This window comes from Eptatretus burgeri, chromosome 1 (genome assembly GCF_056783735.1).
Source record: "Eptatretus burgeri isolate ZD-2024b chromosome 1, Ebu_testis_v1, whole genome shotgun sequence".
NCBI lineage: Eukaryota > Metazoa > Chordata > Myxini > Myxiniformes > Myxinidae > Eptatretus > Eptatretus burgeri.
This window is the reverse complement of record NC_140961.1, coordinates 31,049,086-31,071,064: the sequence shown is the minus strand read 5'-3', so window position 1 is coordinate 31,071,064 and position 21,979 is coordinate 31,049,086. Positions and strand designations below refer to the sequence as shown.

General features: G+C 45.5%; 1 protein-coding gene across 6 annotated transcripts in view; it reads right to left on the bottom strand.

Annotated features, from left to right (window-relative positions):
- Positions 1–21,979, bottom strand: part of ARHGAP19 (Rho GTPase activating protein 19) — a 59,522-nt gene that overhangs the window by 14,468 nt on the left and 23,075 nt on the right. For 4 of the 6 annotated variants that reach the window (XM_085877693.1, XM_085877682.1, XM_085877662.1 and 1 more), the window contains 3 exons: positions 20,222–20,263; positions 17,304–17,513; positions 7,456–7,676 (listed from right to left, as the gene is read on the bottom strand). In XM_085877693.1, the coding sequence (XP_085733819.1) occupies positions 7,456–7,676; positions 17,304–17,513; positions 20,222–20,263 (473 nt within the window). The remainder of the gene's footprint in view (positions 1–7,455; positions 7,677–17,303; positions 17,514–20,221; positions 20,264–21,979) is intronic. The other 2 variants (XM_085877704.1, XM_085877671.1) reach the window with 1 other exon arrangement.

The window sequence follows — 21,979 nt, the reverse complement described above, 5'->3', positions numbered from 1 at the left end:
CAATTTAGCTCCCTTCATGTCTTATCGCCTCTTGGGGCCAAGTGGTCCCATGAGGCTGCAGTGCATACTCTCCAATCTGCCCTGTTGCTGGCTATCGGCCTGGCCTCAGCTCATGCTCTCTATCCCATGTGTACATAAATGGACAGCAATTTTCATATGGACAGCAATGGACAGCATGTGTACATAAATGGAGGAAGAGAACCTTGTTATGCAAGAACCTCAAGCAGGTCTGGTAAAAGACAGGACACCGAATTATGACAAGGAAAGAACCCACCCTTACGACGACATATTTTATGACCTGTAATACTGTCTTCCACTACGGGTGGTGGTATACGATACACATTTACACCCCCCCCTTTCCCACACTGAACCATGGGGGGCTACAATTGTTGTTAACCACCTAAAGCCAACAGCCTGAGTATTCATCTCATTTGTCCAGCAGCTTAGCAATGCATAAAAAAATTAAACATTTCTTGAACTCGTAGGGCACTTGGTAGAGTGCATACATCTGCCAAGTCATGCCTGATCCATGAGAACATATCGGGCCCAATACATTTTTTGAAATATCATGCTATACAGTACTCTATCGTTTTTTGGTCCTATCTCTCAATGGTGAAGAATCACTTAAAAATTAAATAACTCGTGTCCAGATCCAGATTCGCATCTTCACCAAAACTGAATGCATTCGTCCTCGTCACACACCGAACCTGTCCACAAAGTTTCATCCGAATCCGTCCACATTTTGAGATATCATGCTACATATCGTTTTTGGCCCTTTCTCTCAATAGTGAAATCACTAAAAAAATTAAAGTAACCAGATCCGGATCTTCACCAAAATCTAATTAGTTTGTCCTTATCACACACTGAACCTGTCCACAACTTTTTGAGATATCCTACAAACAAACAAAGACAAATGGGTGAAAACAAAACCTTCACCTTCAGTGGCAGAGGTAACTATATCTTGCAGTGTTCAAGTGCAGTACATACAGTACTCCACTTCAATTTAAATAAAATAATGATTTTAACGATCGTATTAAACTATATATTATACAGGGTGTCCCAAAAAGTCACCTTGGGATTTAGAAATTAAATAACATTTGTTTTTTAATAATATATGATTATTTTTACTAGTACGGGCCCGTAGGGGCGTGCCCGTATGTGTAGCGTCTGTCTCTGTCTCTGTCTCTGTCTCTGTCTCTGTCTCTGTCTCTGTCTCTGTCTCTGTCTCTGTCTCTGTCTCTCTCTCTCTCTCTCTTCGAAAAGGCACATCCGCGGGTCCCCGGAAATATTCCTGGCAAGTTTCAATCGTGCAAAAGAAATAATAATAATAAATAAATAAACATTAATTGTGATGTCATAGCACCGTGTCCTGTCATTGGTCGACAGATAAATGGCCGTAACTTGGGAACCGCTCGTCCGATTAATATCAAACCTTGAAAAGCACATACATGGGGCCCGGCAATATTCCTGGGAAGTTTCAATCAGATCGGACCGTCGATCGTGCAAAAAATAAATAAATAAACATTAATTTTGACGTCATTCGTGACGCCATAGCACCGTGTCTTGTCATTGGTCGACAGGTAAATGGCCGTAACTTGGGAACCACTCGTACGATTGATATCAAACCTTGAAAAGGCACATCCGCGGGTCCCTGGCAATATTCCTGGCAAGTTTCAATGAGATCGGACCGGCGGTCGTCGAGAAACGGCGGTCGCAGATAGACAGACACACAGACAGACACACAGAGATTGCTGGAATTATAGATAGATACCAAAAGAAAATTTACAAAATGGAGATAAATTTGCTTTCTTTATTAAAAACAAGGACAAATGTGTCCAAGAGCCGCGTACTAAAGGTTTTGTCTTCACCAGAAGAAGAACAAGAAGAGGAAGAAGAATTAAAAAAAAACAACAACAACAACAACTTCCGATATTTCGTCACGTGCCATCACATCACGTCCGTCATGGATGATCTTCGTTCATGACGAGAAAATAGTGTATTTAATTACAATATATTAAATGGAATAATCTTTAAATAGTAACGTGAACTTTTCGAAACTTAAAAGCAAATGTCCAAATATATTAAAAAGTTCATGATATATGCTCTCAAAAGGCACCCTCAATGCGAGGATGTGTACAGGTGTTTAATATTTAAGGAGATCCGGATCCTGTATATAAAAGCTGAGTCCAAAAGGTTTTGTCTTCAGAACAACAACAACAACAACAACAACAACAACAACAACAACAACGCCGAGCTCTCTTAGAGCAGCGTTCGCTACGCGAGACGCTGCTAAAAATTATGTAGCTTAGATGTCCTCCATTTTTGGCTTCGCAGAGACGGGCTCCTTCGACCGCATTTTCCATAACAGCGGACCATAACTGGCTGAAGCCCTCGAAAAAAAAGATGTTGTCCATGAGCTGCTGAATTGTATGGGGCTTATTGATGTATACATGCTCCTTTAGGTAACCCCAAAGAAAATAATTGGGAGGCGTCAAATCAGGAGAACGTGATGGGCAAGAAATTTCTGAATTTCACGAAATTATTCGTTGTCCATGATCGTTGGGTGAGAATAATAATCGATCGATGAAATTTAAAATAAAATTAGACGATTTTGGTTCTTTGTTCAGTTGTGAATTTTTCCATGGGTAATTTCCAAATGTTAATCTAAATTCTGAAAAGAAAAGAAAAACAAATTATTAAAAAACAGAAATGTTATTAAATTTCTAAATCAATCGGTAACTTTTGGGACACCCTGTGTATGTATGTATGTATGTATGTATGTATGTATGTATGTATGTATGTATGTATGTATGTATGTATGTATGTATGTATGTATATATTGTTGCGGTTGAGGAAATTTGCAAACCACCATTCAGGTCCCGTAGGTGAGATGTCTCTGTAAGTACATGTGTAGTTAGCCCAAACCCGTTGTTTAGAGGGAATAAATGTGATTCATTCGGGCTGCGACCCTTTTGAGATAGCCGTTTTTCTGTTCTATCTTTATTTTGAACCAACCACGTCTCAACCGCCATCACACAACAACCACCAACCACAACACCGCTTCACAACAACAACAACAACAACAACAACAATGCCAACAGCCACGATCTTTACCTTCACAACTCGCTCCCGCAAACATCGCATCACCGCCATTCCAAACGGCACCATGGCCATAAACCACCACCATAAACCCTCCACCACCTTCACCTCTCTCCTTCTGCGGCCATTCCCGCACCACCTGTGAGCACGGAGCGTCAGGCTGTCCTGGGCTCGTACGGGACGCGCGCCGAGCCGCGAGTGCAAAATGCGGCCTTTCCGAGGAGAATTCGGATCAGGAATGCAACACACCCACTTCTGATCCGTCCAATCAGCAAGCGCGGGGCGGTTTGGCCCCGCCTCCAGGCGCGTCGGTGTAGAATTGAGATATGCAAATTCTAGGATCGGGGAGACTCACGCCCCTTTTCTTCCGTCCAATGGACGAGCGTGGCTCCACCCCCGAGCTCGTTCTGATCCAGAAATTTGCATACGAGTTCTCCTGCTGGCCGATAAAGCGCCGAGCGCAAGTCGAGTCGGTGAGAGCAGGGTCAGTTTTGGAGAGCAGAGTGTGGCAGCGGCAGAGTGTGGCAGCGGCAGAGTCGGTTTGGGTCGAGTCGGTCTCGGCAGAGTCGGTTTGGGCAGAGTCGGTTTGGGCAGAGTCGGCCTCAGAAGAGCGGAGATTATTTTGGGCAGATTCGGGTTGGAGCGCGGAGTGGAGTCGGGAGGCGAGGGCATACAGGTGGTTTGCTGCAGTCGGCTGAGGAGAATTGGGGAAGAGTCCGAGTAGCTCGGGTCCGAGGCAAGGAAGACGGCGGTCGGCGACGAGGTCGCGGTGGAATCACTCGTCACGGGACCCAAGCAAGCCAGCTATCCTCTTTCCCCAGAGCATCAACAATTCCCCCCCCCTTTTTTCCCCCGCGCTGAGATAGTGCGAAAAGGGGGCCCCGTTCCTACCCTACTCCAAGCAGTGCCAACGAAACTCGCGAAGGAGCACGAAGTCGGGGCACCCCCATGCTGCCACATTTTGCGGCTCATCACAAAGACACGGGTAGGATCCACCCGGTCTCGCGGACCTGACCGCTCTTTCAGGTCCCGCGCAAATATTGGCCCACAGGCCCCGTCTGCCCCCTTGTCTTTGAGGGTGGCCCTTTTCTTTTGCTTTTGAGTAAATGTGTTGTTGGCGCCGTCTGCAAAGTAAAACTGTGTAAGTGTTGCCGTGTGCATGCGTAGTCGGTTGTAGATCTGCATTGTTGTGTTTCTTTTGTTGCAATTGCTTTATGTGCATTCTGTTTAATTGTATATGTGTGCTTTCCGTGTGCCGCGGCATAAATGTGCATCATGTTGAACTGTTTTCCCGTTTCGCTTCGTCTTTTCTTTAATTGAATCTCCATCTTGTTTCACATAAAGGGTTGGTAGTGGGTTTAATACGCCCGATAATTAATCGGAACCGTCGAGGCCGACGATAACACCGCTCGGTTATCCCGATAGTACGGAACGGGTCACTTAAGTGGCCCGTGTCCGGAGTCAACCTGCGGCGAGGTGCGATCGCCCGGTCTACCCTAGGCGTGGGTACTTAGGTAGGTCGAGTTTGGCGAACAACCCTATTCCACGCGGGGGGCCGATTGGCACGATCGTGGTGAGGCCGAAAGGCCCACCCGTGACTAGCTCCCGGCGTTAGTCCGAGAGGGTCACGACAGAATTGTCCGTCCGGTGGGCGACGTGCCGCGATTCGAGTTACGTGGCCGTTCGCACGCCTGCAGGCGCGAATTCGCAACAATATATGTATATATATATATGTATATATATATGTATATATATATATATATATGTATATATATATGTATATATATATATATATATAGTTTTGTGCTGTTGCAGTAATCCAGAAGCAGTCCCAAATATCATACATATACACCACCCCAAATAAACCATACAAATTGAAGTACAGTACTTCTAAACTGGAGGTTTTTGGAAGTAACAAAGTGATTTGTGTACTCCAGTGTTTGAGTACAAAATTTAATTGAAACAAAATAAAGATTGTAAAAGTCGTATGTGCTGTATCACGTGATTGGGTTTTCGTGTATCATGACTCGCCCGCTAGGGGTGGCGTTGATGTACATCTGGACGGGCAATAAAGCAGAGTTACTGCTACGCTCTCGCTCTCCATGTTCCTCTGCGCCTCGGACACCACAGTATAAATAAATTAATTCCCGATTTTACATCCATTTTCTAGTGTCCATCACATCACCCTATCCAACACATTTAGTTCTATGTGCCTGTCTGTGTCCTTTATACTGTCCATAAAAACACTGGCCCAAACTTAAGATGCTTAGCGAGCATCTTGCCAACATACGTGCAACCCTTAAATGCAGACAAAAACATCGTTGCACATGCACAGCTAATCGCACGTAGATTAACATCTGATTAATTGTGCGCATATAAATATCCGATGAGCCTGTGAAACACCGCACACATCTCCAACATCCAATTGAAATGATACACTTGCATATAATCAAAGCGCCACGGACAATTGTTAGAGGAGCTTCCGCACAATGCTCCTCATCGTAGGTTGATCCAGGTCATCGACCACAAGAGTCAGCAACCGAAGAAATGATTCCTTCGAAAGCCTGTAACTCTGGACAAATTAATATTGTCATACTTCTCCAGATAGTCCATGGGCCCAGGCCAGAAATTCCACTTGTCGGTACCATCTAAGGAAACCAATCCTAGTTATGATTTTTGAATTGGTGTGTATATATATATATATATATATATATATATATATATATATATATATATATATATATATATATATATATATATATATATATATATATATATATATATATATATATATATATATATAACTATATAAATAATATTTTGATGTGATAACCATTGCAGACTGGCAGCTTATTGGTAGTTATCATCTCTGGAATGTACCCACCCTCCGCATAGTGAAAGCGAAAAGGCAAACAAATCTGGATATTCTGAGCTATTATTGAATGATATTACCTTCATGGGATGTCTCAATAGTCCATTGTGTGATTTTCCCCCAAAACGTCAATATCTCAGAATGGTAAAATGGTAAAAATGCAAAATACATACACGAAGCTGCTCTTCTGGAACGGTTCTCACATATTGAAATAATCATATAGTCCCTACCAATAACTTAGTAGCCCTAAAGTTTGGTTTCCCAGATGGTACCGATATATGCCTGGGCCCATGGACTAAGAGGAATGCAACTATCCTAGAAGATTCCCAATGCACGTCGATGAACTGCCCCATTCCCATACTCTTCTGCCCCCTCGAGCTAATTCAAGCTATCCTAACGCATCCATATTTACCGCCCCATGTAAACTACCAATTATAAGCCACTAGCAGAGTACCCACCCGACGGGCAATCTTGTCCCAAGCATGCAACATGTTCTTCTGATGCATACCTTTGTTTGTGTGGTGTATAGAGGCAAGCAATAGCTCTGCATACGCAAAAATAAATAACCCCAGTTACGTGCAAGAAGCAAAAACATTCCTTCTGCTAATAATTCAAAACACCTCACTGCACTAGAAAACGTGGGGACAGGAATAATGTACTGTGAATATGGAGACTTGTAATACCCTCCCCCACCTGGATAGTGGCACTACACAGTACACATTTACATAGAGAATTTGTGTCCCCCATCCCACACCACCCCCTCACCCACCCAAGACCACTGGTGAAGATAAAAACACCCCTATACATTAATTGGGGTCATGCTGATCCTCTGAAGCAAGTCTGGATGTAATTGGCCCAAAACTGTTGGGGAGGAGCACAACAACCAAACAAAAACAAAGACCAGCCTGTGAATTATAGTAAGGATGGAGTGCTTGCTTCAAGGCCCTCACCGATGTGTACAAGTTATTTATTAAACACTTGTGATGAGGTTTTGATCGTGCATTAGATGAACACTCTTGGGTATTGAAAAATAACTTGGAACGGGTGATCATCGCACGATTAATGATTCTCCACACGTCTCACTCTTAAACGCCGTTTGTAAATTCGGCTCAGTAAGTTTACTGTTTGGAACGATATATTAAAATTTTGCTTGACTGCTGTTGAACCCAGGGGGCAGAAGGAGTAAAAAATATCATCTCATTCCTCTCTCTGCACGTGCAATCGGGATGAACTCAAGGCAAAAGTACATCAAAACGAAAGACTCGTCTTCCTATCTATGTTCCGATTCATGATCAAAATATAACATTCAAATTAAGCAAGTTGTTCCTCGATCAGAAAATGAAAAGACCGACAGATGGACGGACGGACCCACCAATTGATTAATCCAGCTTTTCGCTTCGTGTACGTGGAGTAAATTATCTTTATATAGCATGATAATTCGAGGAACGGTATCACAAGAAGAGCAAGAAGAACGATCGACTCACATTGCGAGGCCAGAGTAAGTGAGGCGTGACCATAAGGGCCAGGTTAAAAGCAGACATGTGATTATGCTCTTGCTGCCGTGCTGCCTCGTAGAGGAGGTTGAGCAGCAGGCGAAGGAGATCGCGGTTTTCTGGAGGCAGCAACAGGAGCAGGAGCTGCAATGTCTCAATGCGTCGCTCCTTATCTGGCACAGCCTTTTGGTCTGTGTCAACCTGCATCAGATCTGCAGGCCATAGCAAAACAGATTATTAGCAGAGGTGAAAAGAGGTCAAACTTTCAAAGGCGGTTTTTTTAAGAGGTTAAACGTATTGTTACGGGTTTACCAGCCATGTCACAAGAGGCCTCCTGGAACTGCTTCCCAACATTTGACCCTGAAGCCGAGGTTCTGCAGGTAACTCCGCATGGAAATATCCAAGCAACTACGGATGCCGTCTGAGACTTAAATCTCGTAGGTTCCCCGCACCCGAATCTCACGTTACCTTCCCATGATTTAACTCCCCCCACCTCGACCCCCTGCCCCCAGATAGGGAACCGTGCTCTCAACACCCCATCATTATGCATCAATTAGGTATGGCCAAGCGGAACCGAAAGTGGGACGTCGGCTCGTCTAACCAAAGCGAACCAGTGGGGTTCAACCTCCCATCTACTTATGACATACTTTGTCCAAACAATAGAGGAAACAGACGATCAAGCAGTTTGGAAAGTTTGACGATTGGCAAAAAGCATGCATTTACAAGCAGATTTGCCACGTCATAGAGAACAGCCTCAACTCCGAGCATGTAAAGAACCCTTTATACATTTGGCCTTACCACTAAAACACAATCCAGGCATGCCTCATACAACCGGGAAGCAAGACAAGTAAGGAAACAGGTGTAGGAAGAAGAATTTGGGAATATTGTCAACCCCTTTTGGGTCCCAACGCAAAGGCACAGGGAGGGGGGCGGGGGTGGGGGTGGGGAGGGGGATGGTGGAAGAAGACGACGATGTGGTGAAACATGTCGAGAGGTACAGATGTCTGCAATGTCTACACAAGAGGAAACTGAGGTGCAAATCAGTAATCCTGCCCTGACGGTCAAGAGGCAACCGTTGAAGCTCTTTTGTGTGGCTCAAGTAGCGACAGCTATCGTGTACAGCCTTCACCTGCTGGTTGTGTCATTATTTTCTGGGGGTAGAGCTGTGCCGCTGATGCAGTGACATCTATTACCAATACACTGGAACTCATTTCACCAACCTCGGAAGGATGACAGGCTGAGTCAACCCCACCTGGTGTTAATTCGACAGCTGACAGGAGCTTAAACTCAAGACCCTAAGATTTTAAGCCAGCCACCACAGCAAACATCAGGCTTTGAATCTCAAGTCAAGAAATTAGAAGCAAGGACAGGAGAGAAAGATCGGGTAAGTCAGTGTGTTTGGCAAACACTTCTAGGGAATTACTGCTGCCCGTCCACAATCGGCCTCATGAAACCAGCCTGCTCATCCTCACAGAAGCTTGTTCTCATAGCACAGCTTGTCATGTGTCATTCCCCAGATGTGAAGCAGGCCGACGCACAACATCCTCAATCTTTTGTGGCTCAAGGGTGAGGAGTGGCTTCGGGAGCGAAGGTCACCCGAGCGCTCTGGCCTTCTCGTGTCACTCACTCGCTGGAGGGCACCCGGTCATTTCCTTCTGCATCGCTACTTGAAGGATCGGCCGTGGTGCTTCCTCTCAGCTGCCCAGGTCCCGGTCATGTAGTTTTCCCTCATTAATTGCGCTCGGGCTTGAATGACTGAGTTGTAATGTAATGCAATGCTTATGTAATGTGCGCATTTTGGAACGCATGGTTGCGCTGTGGGAAGGAGAGGGGTTAAGAGAGATAGGGAGAGAGAGAGAGAGAGAGATTAGAAGGGATAGAAGAAGAGATTCAATTTAGACAAGGAATAATTACAAAGTGGATTCAAAACGCACGCACGTTACTCGTCGCCAGACTTGGCCCAGTTGGCTGATCAGAGTCCCTATGAACACTATCAAAGCAGTCACGCCGGCCAACCGATTCCAGTGTGCCGAGCAGGGACTTGGTCCGAATTGCCACGTGATCTACCACGGTGGAACTCCCGAGTCAATCTGGCAATGTGCTTGTGGTACCTACCATGCGCCCGGTCACCAAATTACCGACCCGAGTAGTGATTGCCCAGATGCAGGTACGTTTTGTACTGGGCGCAAACCGCCATAAAGCCAATCAGTACTTCAATGGATGTTTTTAGCCAATGTAGCTCGTGATCAGAACAACTTGAATCACTCTGACACAAAGTGATATGATGATTGTGCATTTCAACAGAGAGAGGGCACACAAGAAGCAAACGCACTATTTGTGCACTAATTTTTTTTGTAAAAACCCATGTGCCTCAAGCACCGTTGGAGCTCCCATTCTTATCTAAGCCTTAAAGCATTGGTCCCCAACCTGCGGCCCGCAGAGCCCTATACTGCGGCCCGCGAGAACTTTCCAATTAAAACACATTTCCATGTAACAATTTTAAAGGGGTTTACACAATGCCGCTGCTGGCTACTGCCGTTTACCGCCGGGAGGAATCAAATCAATTTGATTTTACCTTCCGGCATCTTGCGCAGTATTTAAAATTTATTACACCCTTAACGGAAATTTGTTCATATTTACAGTGCGTGAACAATCGATCGATCGAATACGTATAAAATTTATTAATTAAAAAAAAACAATACTCCAATAAACCCCAAACGTATCGATTTCTCAATTTTTTCTTCGATTTTTTTCCTGGCTCCCAACATCCTTGGGAGTAGTGAATGTGGCCTGTGGGATCAAAAGGTTGGGGACCACTGCCTTAAAGCATCACATCCACAAAGAAAAGACATGAATAAAGACAAGAGACATGTTGTCACTGGCTTTACAGAACATAGTAGTCTCTGAGAAGATATCCCACCTGGCAGGAAAACAGTTAAGGCTTGCAAGTATGGCACAGTACGATGGAGAAAGCAAGGCCGACGAGCGGCTGGTCGCAGTGCATGGTGAGGGTTCTGGTTCGCGGGGCAGGGGGAGGAGGTAGAGATAGGGCGTGCCACAGGGGAGTAGAGGGGAGAGGGTGTGCAGGCAGAGCACATTGGTTGTGCAAATAGAAGAGAGCAAAACCCACACAGCTTCCCCTGTCAAAACCAAGCACATTTCTTCCCCCACCGTTCGCCACCCCCCCCACCCCTTCATTCTCACGAGTGTCACGATTGTCTCACGAGCCCAGTGCTTGGGTGGAGAATACCATCGTGACCTCTCATCTAGATATATGGTGCTGGTCTGGGGGGTGGGGTTGTTGTCAGTGTTTCCCGCAAAGAATCACGTCTCATAAGGAACATTTAGGTCAGATTACAGAGGTACAGGGTGGTGCAGAGCCGACTGACATTGGATATGCGATAATTGAAACACAAGAGGTTTATGTTCAAAGCTTGCAATTTTATTCTTTATGGTAGATAACATCAGGAAGGTGACCTCCACCAGTTGCAGTGCATCGTCTTAGTAAAATGGTCCCACAACCCCAAAAGTTGCCACCCCACCCCTCGGACAGGAGAGCGGTCTGAAATGTGCCAGTCGGCTCTGCACCACCCTGTATAAAACAGTAAAAAAAAGGCTTCAGAGGAAAGCGGATTGAGACATGCACATGTGGGGAAGGCTGTCACAGCAACTTTCTGTACAAATGATGATGCATTTCCTGATATGGTCATTTTATCACACTCTTACGCTAAGCATACACTGGGGAAATAACTATGGTTATACTGTTGCAGGGCCGGGTATCAGTGGCGAGCACGACCACGAGAGGGAGCAGTAGAGTCGGCTCCATCGAACACACCGGAATTTAGGTCGTGACCCTCGGATAAGTCCAAAAGGCATGGGGCCCTTACAGGACCATGAATCGCCAATAATTTGACCGCGTGGAGTAGGGTCAATTGCCAACTTCAATATACCTAATTACCCACGCGGCAAAGCTGCTGGGGAATTCACACCCTCGACGGGCCTCGAGTGGAACGAGCAGTTACCGGGCCCGAACCGTGTGTAACCTGAGCGGATGGTTACCAAGGCCCGTCGGTCCAAAGGAACAATTTACTGCCTCCCCATTTCTCAATACACACCATGCTAAGCCAATGAAAGGAACACAGAAATGAGCTGGGACATTCAACAATAGGGAAATTTATTACAATAATAATCAGGGTGGGAAGCACGTAAGGGCAGAGTTATCCGAATATCAGGCAGGCAATATACAGTGAGCAAAAGCACTTAACAATTCTACTTAAGGGACGGGGCCGACACACAGACACACACCCAAAAGAAACGGACCCCGTCAGGTCTTTATTGAAGGCTTCCAGCTCGAGGAAAGGTGAGCTGGAGGCCAGAGCCTGTGCTTGGACCTGTCCGCCTCGTGCAGTCTTCGACGATCTGGCTCAGTGGCGGGACTCAAACCCGCAGCTTTCACATGGCGTCAAGGACGAAGGCACCAGCACGATCCGGACGGCAAAAACAGCTTGGAGCTGACAAGTTAGACTTCCGGTTCCAGGTTTGGAGAGACGAGAGATCTCCTTGGGGGCTCCCTGCTGACGTTCTCAAAGTTGTTTCCGGTCGTTATTTGTCCCATTTTAACCGTTTAATTTTCTCACCTACATGTTACTGTGTTCCGAGTTCAGTTTTGTTTCAAAAATCGTGCTATTCTGTGAGTAATTTTGTCGACGTTCTTACCGGGTGTTTGAGGCCTCGGCCTTGGCCTAGGCTTGAGGCCTACCGGTTCCACTCGGTGTTCGATCGTTTTTTTTTGTTTGTTTTGTTTTTTCTCCCCATTACCTTCAATTTCTATCCTCCCCATTAACTTCAATTTTCATCCTCCCCACTTTCCTAACATCCCCATTCTCCCAACTAATCTCTTTCTTATCACAAAAAAAAAATAAAAAATACCCAACAACAACAACAACACGCTCACCTTCTCCCGATTCTGCTTCTTCTTCTTCCTCTTAACTTCCTCCTAGTCTTCTTCCTCGATTTTTTTCTACACTTCCATGACCGAATCTGTTGAGCTCTCTCAAACATTAATATTAACAACAAAAACGATCTTATAATGCTTCATCTTCCTCTCTCACACATGTGGTTGTTCTTTACTGTTTCATAATGCACTACTCTTCTGCTATTCAAACAGACTGCTCTCATTTCGACCTCTCCTTCATTCCTTGCCGAAAAAAATCCAACTATTACAGCGTTTCTTCTCTCCATTCTCTGAATTCGCCTTCATTGCATCCATCAAGAATTGTGTTAAATCGCATCTCTGACCTAAAACTTTTAAAAACCACAGATTGCCATGGATGTTCGCTTTCCATCAACCATTCTTTTTTTCCAACTTCAGTGCCAACTCACCCCCCTCACCCCCGAACTCTCACTCTCAAAGCAACCATCCCACTCTTCTCTCTCCAAGCCTCCCTCTCACCTCTCTCAAAAATTCCCCCCTCACCTTTCATCCCCTCACTCATCCTTCTCAAAGTTGCCCCCCCCTCTCATCCACCAAGCTGCCTCCCTCCACTGCCCTCTCACCTCCATCTCTTCACTCCACCTCCTCAAATCCTCAACTGCCTTCTTCCTTGTCTCTTGTCCCCCCTCTCCCCCAGCACCACAGAGCCTTTTCTTTTCCTCATTCGGCCCCTCCCCTAGCTATTCTGCAATACCCCACACTCTTTCAACAACCCTCCTTACCTCCCCCCCTCGTCCCCTGTCCTACCCTCCTCCTCCCCCTCCACCCCCTGCACCCAAAGCCTCCTCCCCTACCTCTTCATTAAAAGTGTGGACCTCAAATATCCAGGGCCTTCGCTCAAATCTTTCGATACAGGTTGCCACGGACAAACCAGACATTATCTGCCCAACAGAAACTTTCCTCTCCCAAGACGTGTCTGACTCCCAAGTATCTCTCCCCGGTTACTCCCTCCTACGGTATGACAGACCTGAGCCTCGTCCTGGTGGAGGTGTTGCTCTCTTCATCAAAGACTCTATTCCTCACTCTCCATGCACTGCTCTCACTCCCCCACAACCCCAGGAATACCTCTGGCTTCGGCTTCCCCTCCACTCCCACCTCATGTTTATATGTGTACTGTACCGTCCACCGAACAGTGAGGACTCCATCTACACCTCACTATCCGAAACCATGGACCATCTTCTATCTTCTCATCCAAACTCTCTCTTCCTCTTATGTGGTGACTTCAATTGTCATCACGCCAGTTGGCTAGGTGTGGGTACCTCTCTCACCTGCCATGGCACCTCAGCAAAAGCTTTCTGCAACTCATTAAGACTGACTCAATCGGTCAACTTCCCGACCCGGATCTCAACCAATGGTACTCCATCTCTTCTGGATCTGATTTTGACAAATTTCCCTGACAATATCTGTTGCTCTTCCTCCGCTCCAATCGGTTCTTCTGACCACGTCCTTGTCAAAGTGGACATCTCTCTGGCTGTTACCAGAGAACCACCTCACCGCCGTCGAGTCTGGCATTTCACTCAAGCCGACTGGCAGGGTCTCCGAGCAGCCATCAAACTTACAGACTGGTCTCCTATCACGACTTTCTCAAACATCAACTCATCCTGGGAATTCTTTCAAAGAAACTTGCTCTCCCTCATGCACAGATTTATCCCCTCTCGTGTTCAGTTGTCCTACCCTTCCTCCCGCCCTTGGTTTACTGAAGCTTGTGGCGAGGCAGTTGTCCTGAAACAACTTGCCTTTGCCTCATGGAAAGCAAACCCAACTGAGGGCAATCTCAGTTCCTTCCACAAAGCTCGGAACAAGTGTGTATCCACCCTCAGGAGAGCCAGAAAACAACATCTTTCTCATCTCAAGTCTGAACTCTCAAACCTCTCTCCCTCCTCAAAATCCTGGTGGCGTTTAATCAAATCTGTTTCTGGTGTATGTTCCCCCTCCATCCCCTCCCTTACCTCAAATGGCTGCACTGCTGATACCACACGTGATAAAGTTGAATGTCTAAACTCGGTGTTTGCAGCTAAATCCTGTGTCCTTAACCCATCATTTTCTCTACCCACTTTACCCAGTCACACCCAACTGTCCCTGGACTCTGTATCCTTTTCTCCTGACAAGGCGGAGAGCTTGCTTTCAAACCTCGAGTCAGATTCTGCAACCGGTCCAGACGGCATCAGCCCACGTGTCCTCAAAGCCTGCTCTTCTGCTCTTGCTCACCCTCTCTCTGTTCTATTCACCCTCTCATTTGCTCAAGGTCATCTGCCATCTGCTTGGAAATCTGCAAACATCACTGCCCTGCACAAAAAAGGTGCAAAAACAGATCCCTGTAACTACAGACCAATCAGCCTTCTCCCAATCATCAGCAAGGTTATGGAATCCATCATCGCTTCAGACATGAAATCCTTCCTCTTCTCCAATGGCTTGATTTCCGATCATCAATTTGGTTTCAGACCAGGTCAATCAACCTTGGATATGCTGCTTCTGCCCTCCCATCAATGGATGGAGGTCCTCAATGCCAGACAGGAAATCCGAGCCGTATCCCTGAACATATCACGTGCTTTTGACACAGTCTGACACCCTGCACTACTCACTAAACTCTCTTCCCATGGTATTCAAGGCCATCTCCACTCATGGCTCGCAGACTTCCTCTCCTGTCGCAGTCAACGTGTGGCCCTAAATGGAGTTCTTTCATCCCCTCTTCCTGTGCAGGCTGGAGTTCCTCAAGGTAGCGTTCTGGGCCCTGTTCTTTTTCTGGTTTTCATCAATGATCTCTCCGACTCTCTGGAAAATCCTCTATTTCTCTTTGCTGATGACTCCACCCTCTGCCGTACCATCTGTCATCCCTCAGACGGGCAAGCAGCAGCTTCTTCGCTCACTGCAGATCTGGATAAAATCACAAACTGGTCCAACACGTGGAACATGTCTTTCAATCCAGACAAATCTCACACTCTCACTATGTCTCTTCGAAAGGACCGTTTAGAAACCCCCCCCCCCGCCCCATCCACTTTCTCAACAATCCTCTGAAAGAAGTCTTTTCTTTCAAGCTTCTGGGTCTCACTATCTGCCATGACCTTTCCTGGGAAAGTCGCATTTCCAACCTCGCCTCAAAAGCCAGTCGCCGACTGGGAATCCTCCGTCGTGCAAAGTCCTTCCTCGGCCCTCTTGAGCTCCTGACCACTTACAAAGCTTTTGTCCGTAGCCTGATGGAGTACTGCTCTCCCCTCTGGGCTGGTGCTCCTGCCTCCCACCTTTCTCGGCTTCACGCTGTCGAAACCAGGGCATTTAGGATCATCGACATCTCCCGCAATGAAGCTGAGTCTTTGGGCCTCTCACTCAATCACCGCAGGTTGGTCGGTGGTCTTTTTGTCTTCTACAGACTCCTCTCCAGCCTTGCCCCCCCTGCTCTCTCTGCGATTTGTCCCCACCACATTTCCACAGGGCGCTCAAGGTCAGCCAACAACCCCCTTCTGGTAAAACTACCAAAATCACGAATCACTGCTCATCTTCACTCTTTCATTCCTCTTTTTTCCTGCCTTTGGAATAAACTTCCTCACTCTATTCTTTCCCATTCTTCCCTCCAGGCTTTCAAAACAGCTGTTCACCACCACCTCTTATCTTCCCCCATCCAAATCCTCGATCTTTTCTACCCCCGATAATCCACCCAAGCCCACTTCTTTCAATACCCCCGCTTTCCTTCCTGAAAGTCCCTGTAATATCCATCTTCTCTTCGCCATGTTCCCCATCCCATCCCCATCCCTCTCCCTTCCACAGTTCACCTAATGTGTCTGTTCCCCACTGTTTTGTCCCTTCCACTCCCACCCCTCTTGTCTCATGCCCCCTTGCTGTGAGTTGTGTGTTAGCTCTCATACGAGCCTCGACAAGGTATACAAAAAAAAAAAAAAAAAAAAAAAAAAAAGCGAGGAGGCGGCGAGGCAGGCGAAGCAAGTGATTCCCCTTAGGCCCCGACACACAACCAGGCTCCGACGCCAACACAAACATGAACCCTTCCAAAGGGAGCCTGGTCTTTTTATCCACTCCCTGAGTGGGGCAGATCCTCGGTGTGGAACGCTCTGTGCACGCTTGGTTGGACAGGGATCAGGTGTGTTGACACGCTGTTCGCTCCTGATTGGACAGGGATCAGGTGTGTTGACGCGCTGTTCGCTCCTGATTGGACAGGGATCAGGTGTGTTGACGCGCTGTTCGCTCCTAATTGGACAGGGATCAGGTGTGTTGACGCGCTGTTCGCTCCTGATTGGACAGGGATCAGGTGTGTTGACGCGCTGTTCGCTTCTGATTGGACAGGGATCAGGTGTGTTGACGCACTGTTCGCTCCTGATTGGACAGGGATCAGGTGTGTTGACGCGCTGTTCGCTCCTGATTGGACAGGGATCAGGTGTGTTGATGCGCTGTTCGCTCCTGATTGGACAGGGATCAGGTGTGTTGACGCGTTCTGAAAACTCCAACTGAACAGCAAGGGGAGCCTGGTAAAGCGCTAGTTCAGTGGAGGAGTTGTGAATGGGAATGGCAGGGTGGTTGGTTTGTCAGAACTAAGGATTTAAAGACCTGACTATAAAACAACTTCACAGCGCATGTACACTTGATTAACCATTAAACAAGGGACGGGACCCTAACTAGAAACAGATACGTACCGATATAACTGATCTACAAGGACTCTGGCTGTTGTGTGCGATGGGTTACAGATTCATAACAATACTATGCCAATTTACCCCCTACTCCCCCCCCCCCCCCGAGAAGGCATTCCCACAGCAGTGTCATCTTCAAACTATCATGGTGCATAGACATGCAAGTGAGCACAGTGACTGCTAAAGTGCTCATCAGCTACAACTCACAATACCTGCAATCTTGAGGTGTGCGTTGTAATGTCGATTGGTAAGCAGAGGCTCGGGAAGCTCCGCCAGGAATGCTTTGAGGACAGCAGCAGCATCATGTGGATTGTAATCTCCAGCGTTGAAGTCAATTGGACTGCCACTGGCAACTGCTTCCCGCAGCGCCTGCTGCCTTTGACAGTTACCAGGTATGCGAAAGATTCCTTCGACGTGAAGGTCTGCATCCGGTACATAGACAGAAGCATGACACATAATGCAAGAATGGAATTCTCCTCTATCACATCGCAAATTAAAACTTACACAATCGCCATATGCTGACTATTCGGGTCACTATTAGGGTCTAAGGACTTCCGGTTCAGGGTTTGCTGCTCGTGGACGTTTGATCGGCAGTTCCTCCTTCCAGTTAATCAAAGCTAAGTTCCCCGGACAAGATACATTGCGTTTTACTGTTATATTAAGCCTCCCCCACAGCACAGATATAACCAATCTATCTCCCAGGAGTGACGCAGAGATCCCTCACATCTATGATGTTCTGCTCATCTAAGTGGAGTCAGGACCACACAGTCTTCCATAATGCGTTTTGTTGTGTGTGGGGCGGTCTGGCAGAGGTTGCAGGTGTCATCAAGTCTGTGTTTGTAGTGCAAGAGCTGTGGGTGGTGTGCACAGCGGAGGCGAACAAGGTGAACACGATCGGACCTCGAGGGCAGTAAGTTGGTCTGTGTCAAGGATGGGTGGGGGTGGGGAGGTGGTTACTGCTCAGGATACTGTTTGGGCTGAATTTGTTGGCACTTATAGCAATGTGGGTGTGGATGCGTTTTTTTTTTAAGTTTCCGTTGTTCATGGGGGGAGGTATGTTTTGGAGGATGTCACTGTAGTGTGTTTGTGGTGTCGCTGGAACATGTCGAGAGACCTGTGGGTGGTGGTACATGTAGTGGCAGGGGTGATTAGGGTTGGCACTTGCCATTGGAAGGAACTGTGCACTTCTCATGTCCAAGTAGTCTGATTTTTAGAATTAAATACCAATGTGTGTTGTTAATGTGCAACCAGTGATGATGTGAAGGGCTTTGTTTTGTATGGTCTGTAGGGTGTTGAGATGTGCGTTTGATAGGCTGGAGGCTCAAGATGAGCCAGCGTAGTTAATGACTGATCTGATGTACTGTTTGTATATTAGTGATGTTGTTTGTGATATCTGCAGTTGGTGCTTGTGCGTGCCCCCAAATATGTTAAGTCTGTGTGTGCAGGTTTATTAATGTTTGTGATGTGATCTGAGAATAACATGGATGTGTTAAAAGTGACGCCGAGTATTTTTGCTTGTTGTGTGTGCAAGATCGGGATATTGTTCAGTGTGATGTGTGGTGCAGAGCTATGTTCCTTGGTGTAATCTGTTAAAAGAGTGACTGTTGATTTTGAGGTGGTGGCTACTTTCAGTCTGCTGATGGCAAGCCAGGTTTGTAGGGTGCTGAGGAAGGGTTTAAGTTGCACTGTGGTGGTACTGATGACTACGTTAGGAAAGTATCGTGTGCGTGATGACCTGCCGTTAAAAATTACGAATGAATTATGAATGTGTCTCTCAGTTGATGGCGTGGCTGTCACACAAGAGCTGATGGCAGTGAAATTGTTTGAGAACTCCAAAGCCCTCGGCAATGCATATGTTGCACTCATAAATGTCAAAGCTCATAAATCAGATTACCCGTGTTATTTTTGACAATTACTCCATTGAGGGATCACTAAAGGAGGTCACAAGAGAATGATAGAGGGGTAGCAAGGCACCAGTGGCAGGATATCAAGTTCACAATACTACGAAAACCAAAGATACCAAATCGCTTCTTACAAACACGACAGCTAAAGATTCCCTCACTTTGCTTGGTACAGAAGCTTTGAGATAATGTGAAATTATTCATCATTACTGAAACACATAAGGGAATCATGTCAGAGCTGTTGATGTCTTTCCTGGTGCTAGTTCACAGGAAGAGGCAGAGACATTGATCTTGCATTGGCTACGTGTTTCAGAAGCATCAAAGGCTGGCTCAACGATTCATATATATATATATATATATATATATATATATATATATATATATATATATATATATATCATATATATACTCTCAAGACATAGATGTGTTGCTTCTTGCAAAAAGGCAGCTATGCTGATGCGTACATGTGACGTCGACTTGTCATGTTACAGCCAATTTGCAATGAACTTGGATAGGACAAAGCAAGAGCTTTGTGCAGGTAGCATGCATTGACTGGTTGTGATGAATCAGGCCATCTCAAAGGGAAAAAAAATCAAAGAAGGCATATTTAAAGCATTCCTGAAAGCAGATCCTGACAAGGGTAGATGCCATATTTGCTCTGCGAATTGGAAAGGAACCTTCTAAGGATACCATCAAAATGACTGCCACACATCAACACCATCATATGTTTCTTATCCTTCAATACTGGTGTTGTAATCAATAAAAGCAAGGACTTGTGACCAATAAGAAGACTGTATGTATAAAAGTAGTGGTTTAGTATGATACAAATTGTGGCCATTTTGAAATCCAAAATGGCTGACATAAGGGGCACCCAAAAATTGGTATCAAGTTGTTTTGGGTTTGTGTATATTTTGAAAGTATTTCCTGAAATTTACAAAGATCATACCCAAAAATGCATATGGATTCAAGAACCTGATAGACTACAAAAGCATTTAAGGACAACTTCACTCTTGGGTTACTGACTTCCTCCACTCTCGTAGCCAATGGGTGGCTCTCAATGGAGTCCTTTCATCAGGATCAGGAGTGGAGTGGTCAAAGGTGGAATGCCCCAAGACAGTGTTCTAGGCCCCATATTATTCCTGATCTTCATCAATGATCTCACTGACTCTCAAGAAAATCCGCTTCATCTCTTTGCTGACGACTCCACTCTCTGCCGTGACATTACTCACCCTTCAGATAGACAGGAACAAGATTCTTTCCTCTCTTCAGACCTTGACAAAAAAAAAAAAAAAAAAAATCACAAATGGGTCAAACACTTGGAGCGGTTCTTTCAATACTGAGAAATCTCTCCTTTATTTATCTTCTCTCCATTTCAAAGTTGGCCTCCAAAGACAGCCACCAACTAGAGGGGGAACACTCTGTAGAGTGAAAAACCTCTGCCGCCAATACTGCTAGGTCACTCAAGTGAACCTGATATCCTATTCATTCAATTTGACATCAACAGTGCTCACAGAGTTATGGTTTGCAACTTTCCCTTTTACATACTCAATTCATTCGTCATAACAAGATTCCTTGAGACAGAAATTGATTTTACGTGGGTATATCCACCTGAAGTTCCAAAATCAGCCGCAATTATAATTAACCTTCGCCATCGAAGATGGACGGAGGTTACTGTTTTCACCCCTTTTCTGTTTATTATCTTGCCAAAACGAAGTTTTTGCAAGATATGTTAGTCAGCTTGTATGTTTTTTTTTTTGTTTTGTTTGTCTGTAATCACATATAAAAAATTCTGCAGAGCACAGCTATCATTGGAAATTTTTGTAACTTCGCATATCAGAGGCCTATAGAGGTCCCTTTCAGCGCATAAATTTTGAAGGTCAAGGTCAAAGGTCAAAGGTCAAGGTCACTGTCGCAAATCAGGGGAATCAACGAAACCCTTATTTTTTTGAGTAATTTGGATCGGATAGTCTTCAAACTTCATGGGAATATATTTCATGGTCTGGCGCTCAGCTGATTAATTTTTGGTGGCGATTGGCCTTGACCTTCATATGTTTTTTTGTCTGTAATCACGTATAAATCACTCTGCAGAGCACAGTTATCATTGGAAATTTTTGTAACTTCGCATATCAGAGGCCTATAGAGGTCCCTTTCAGCGCATAAAATTTTGAAGGTCAAGGTCAAAGGTCAAGGTCACTTTGTCACAAATCAGGGGAGTCGACGAAACCCTTATTTTTTGAGTAATTTTGATCGGATCGTCTTCAAACTTCATGGGAATATAGTTCATGGTCTGGCGCTCAGCTGATTAATTTTGGTGGCGATTGGCCTTGACCTTCATGGTTAGCGCCTAAGGTCAAACATTTTTGACCCCAAGGTCAAATTTTCAATTTTAGGAACCATATCGTGTGGTACCTCAAATTGAACACCTCGATGAGTGCTTTCTAGATATGTCAAGCTTGAGACATTTTGACGTCATTTGGTGACGTTATGAGGCAAACGCATATTTTTCATGGTTACTCTGTAGAACGATTCTCATCGGAATCTCTCGTAGGCAGATATTCCTCAAGGAGTCGCTCCTGGTGGATAGCAGCTCTGTTCACCTCAGTGTGACCTTAAAGAAGTCACACGTGGTCACCTTTTGGCAAGATACGGGTCACCCTACGGGTGACATTGGTTTATTTGTTTGTTTGTGAACAGTATAGTATTACGGAAAAACTCCGACGGATTTCGACGAAACTTGGTGGGTGGATTAGGTATGGTCCAAGGATCATGCCATTAGATTTTGGACTTGGTCTAAAATCCAATATGGCCGCTATGGCGGGCATTTTGAAAAAATATTTGAATTTTTGTTTTTGTATTTCTACATGTTTTAAGTGATTTCCAACCAAAAAAATAAAATAAAAATTGTTAGAGAAAAAAAAAACTGAAAATTTTGCAACTTTTATTTTAAAAAAAATTCGATTTTATTTGAAAAAGATTTGTATTTTTTT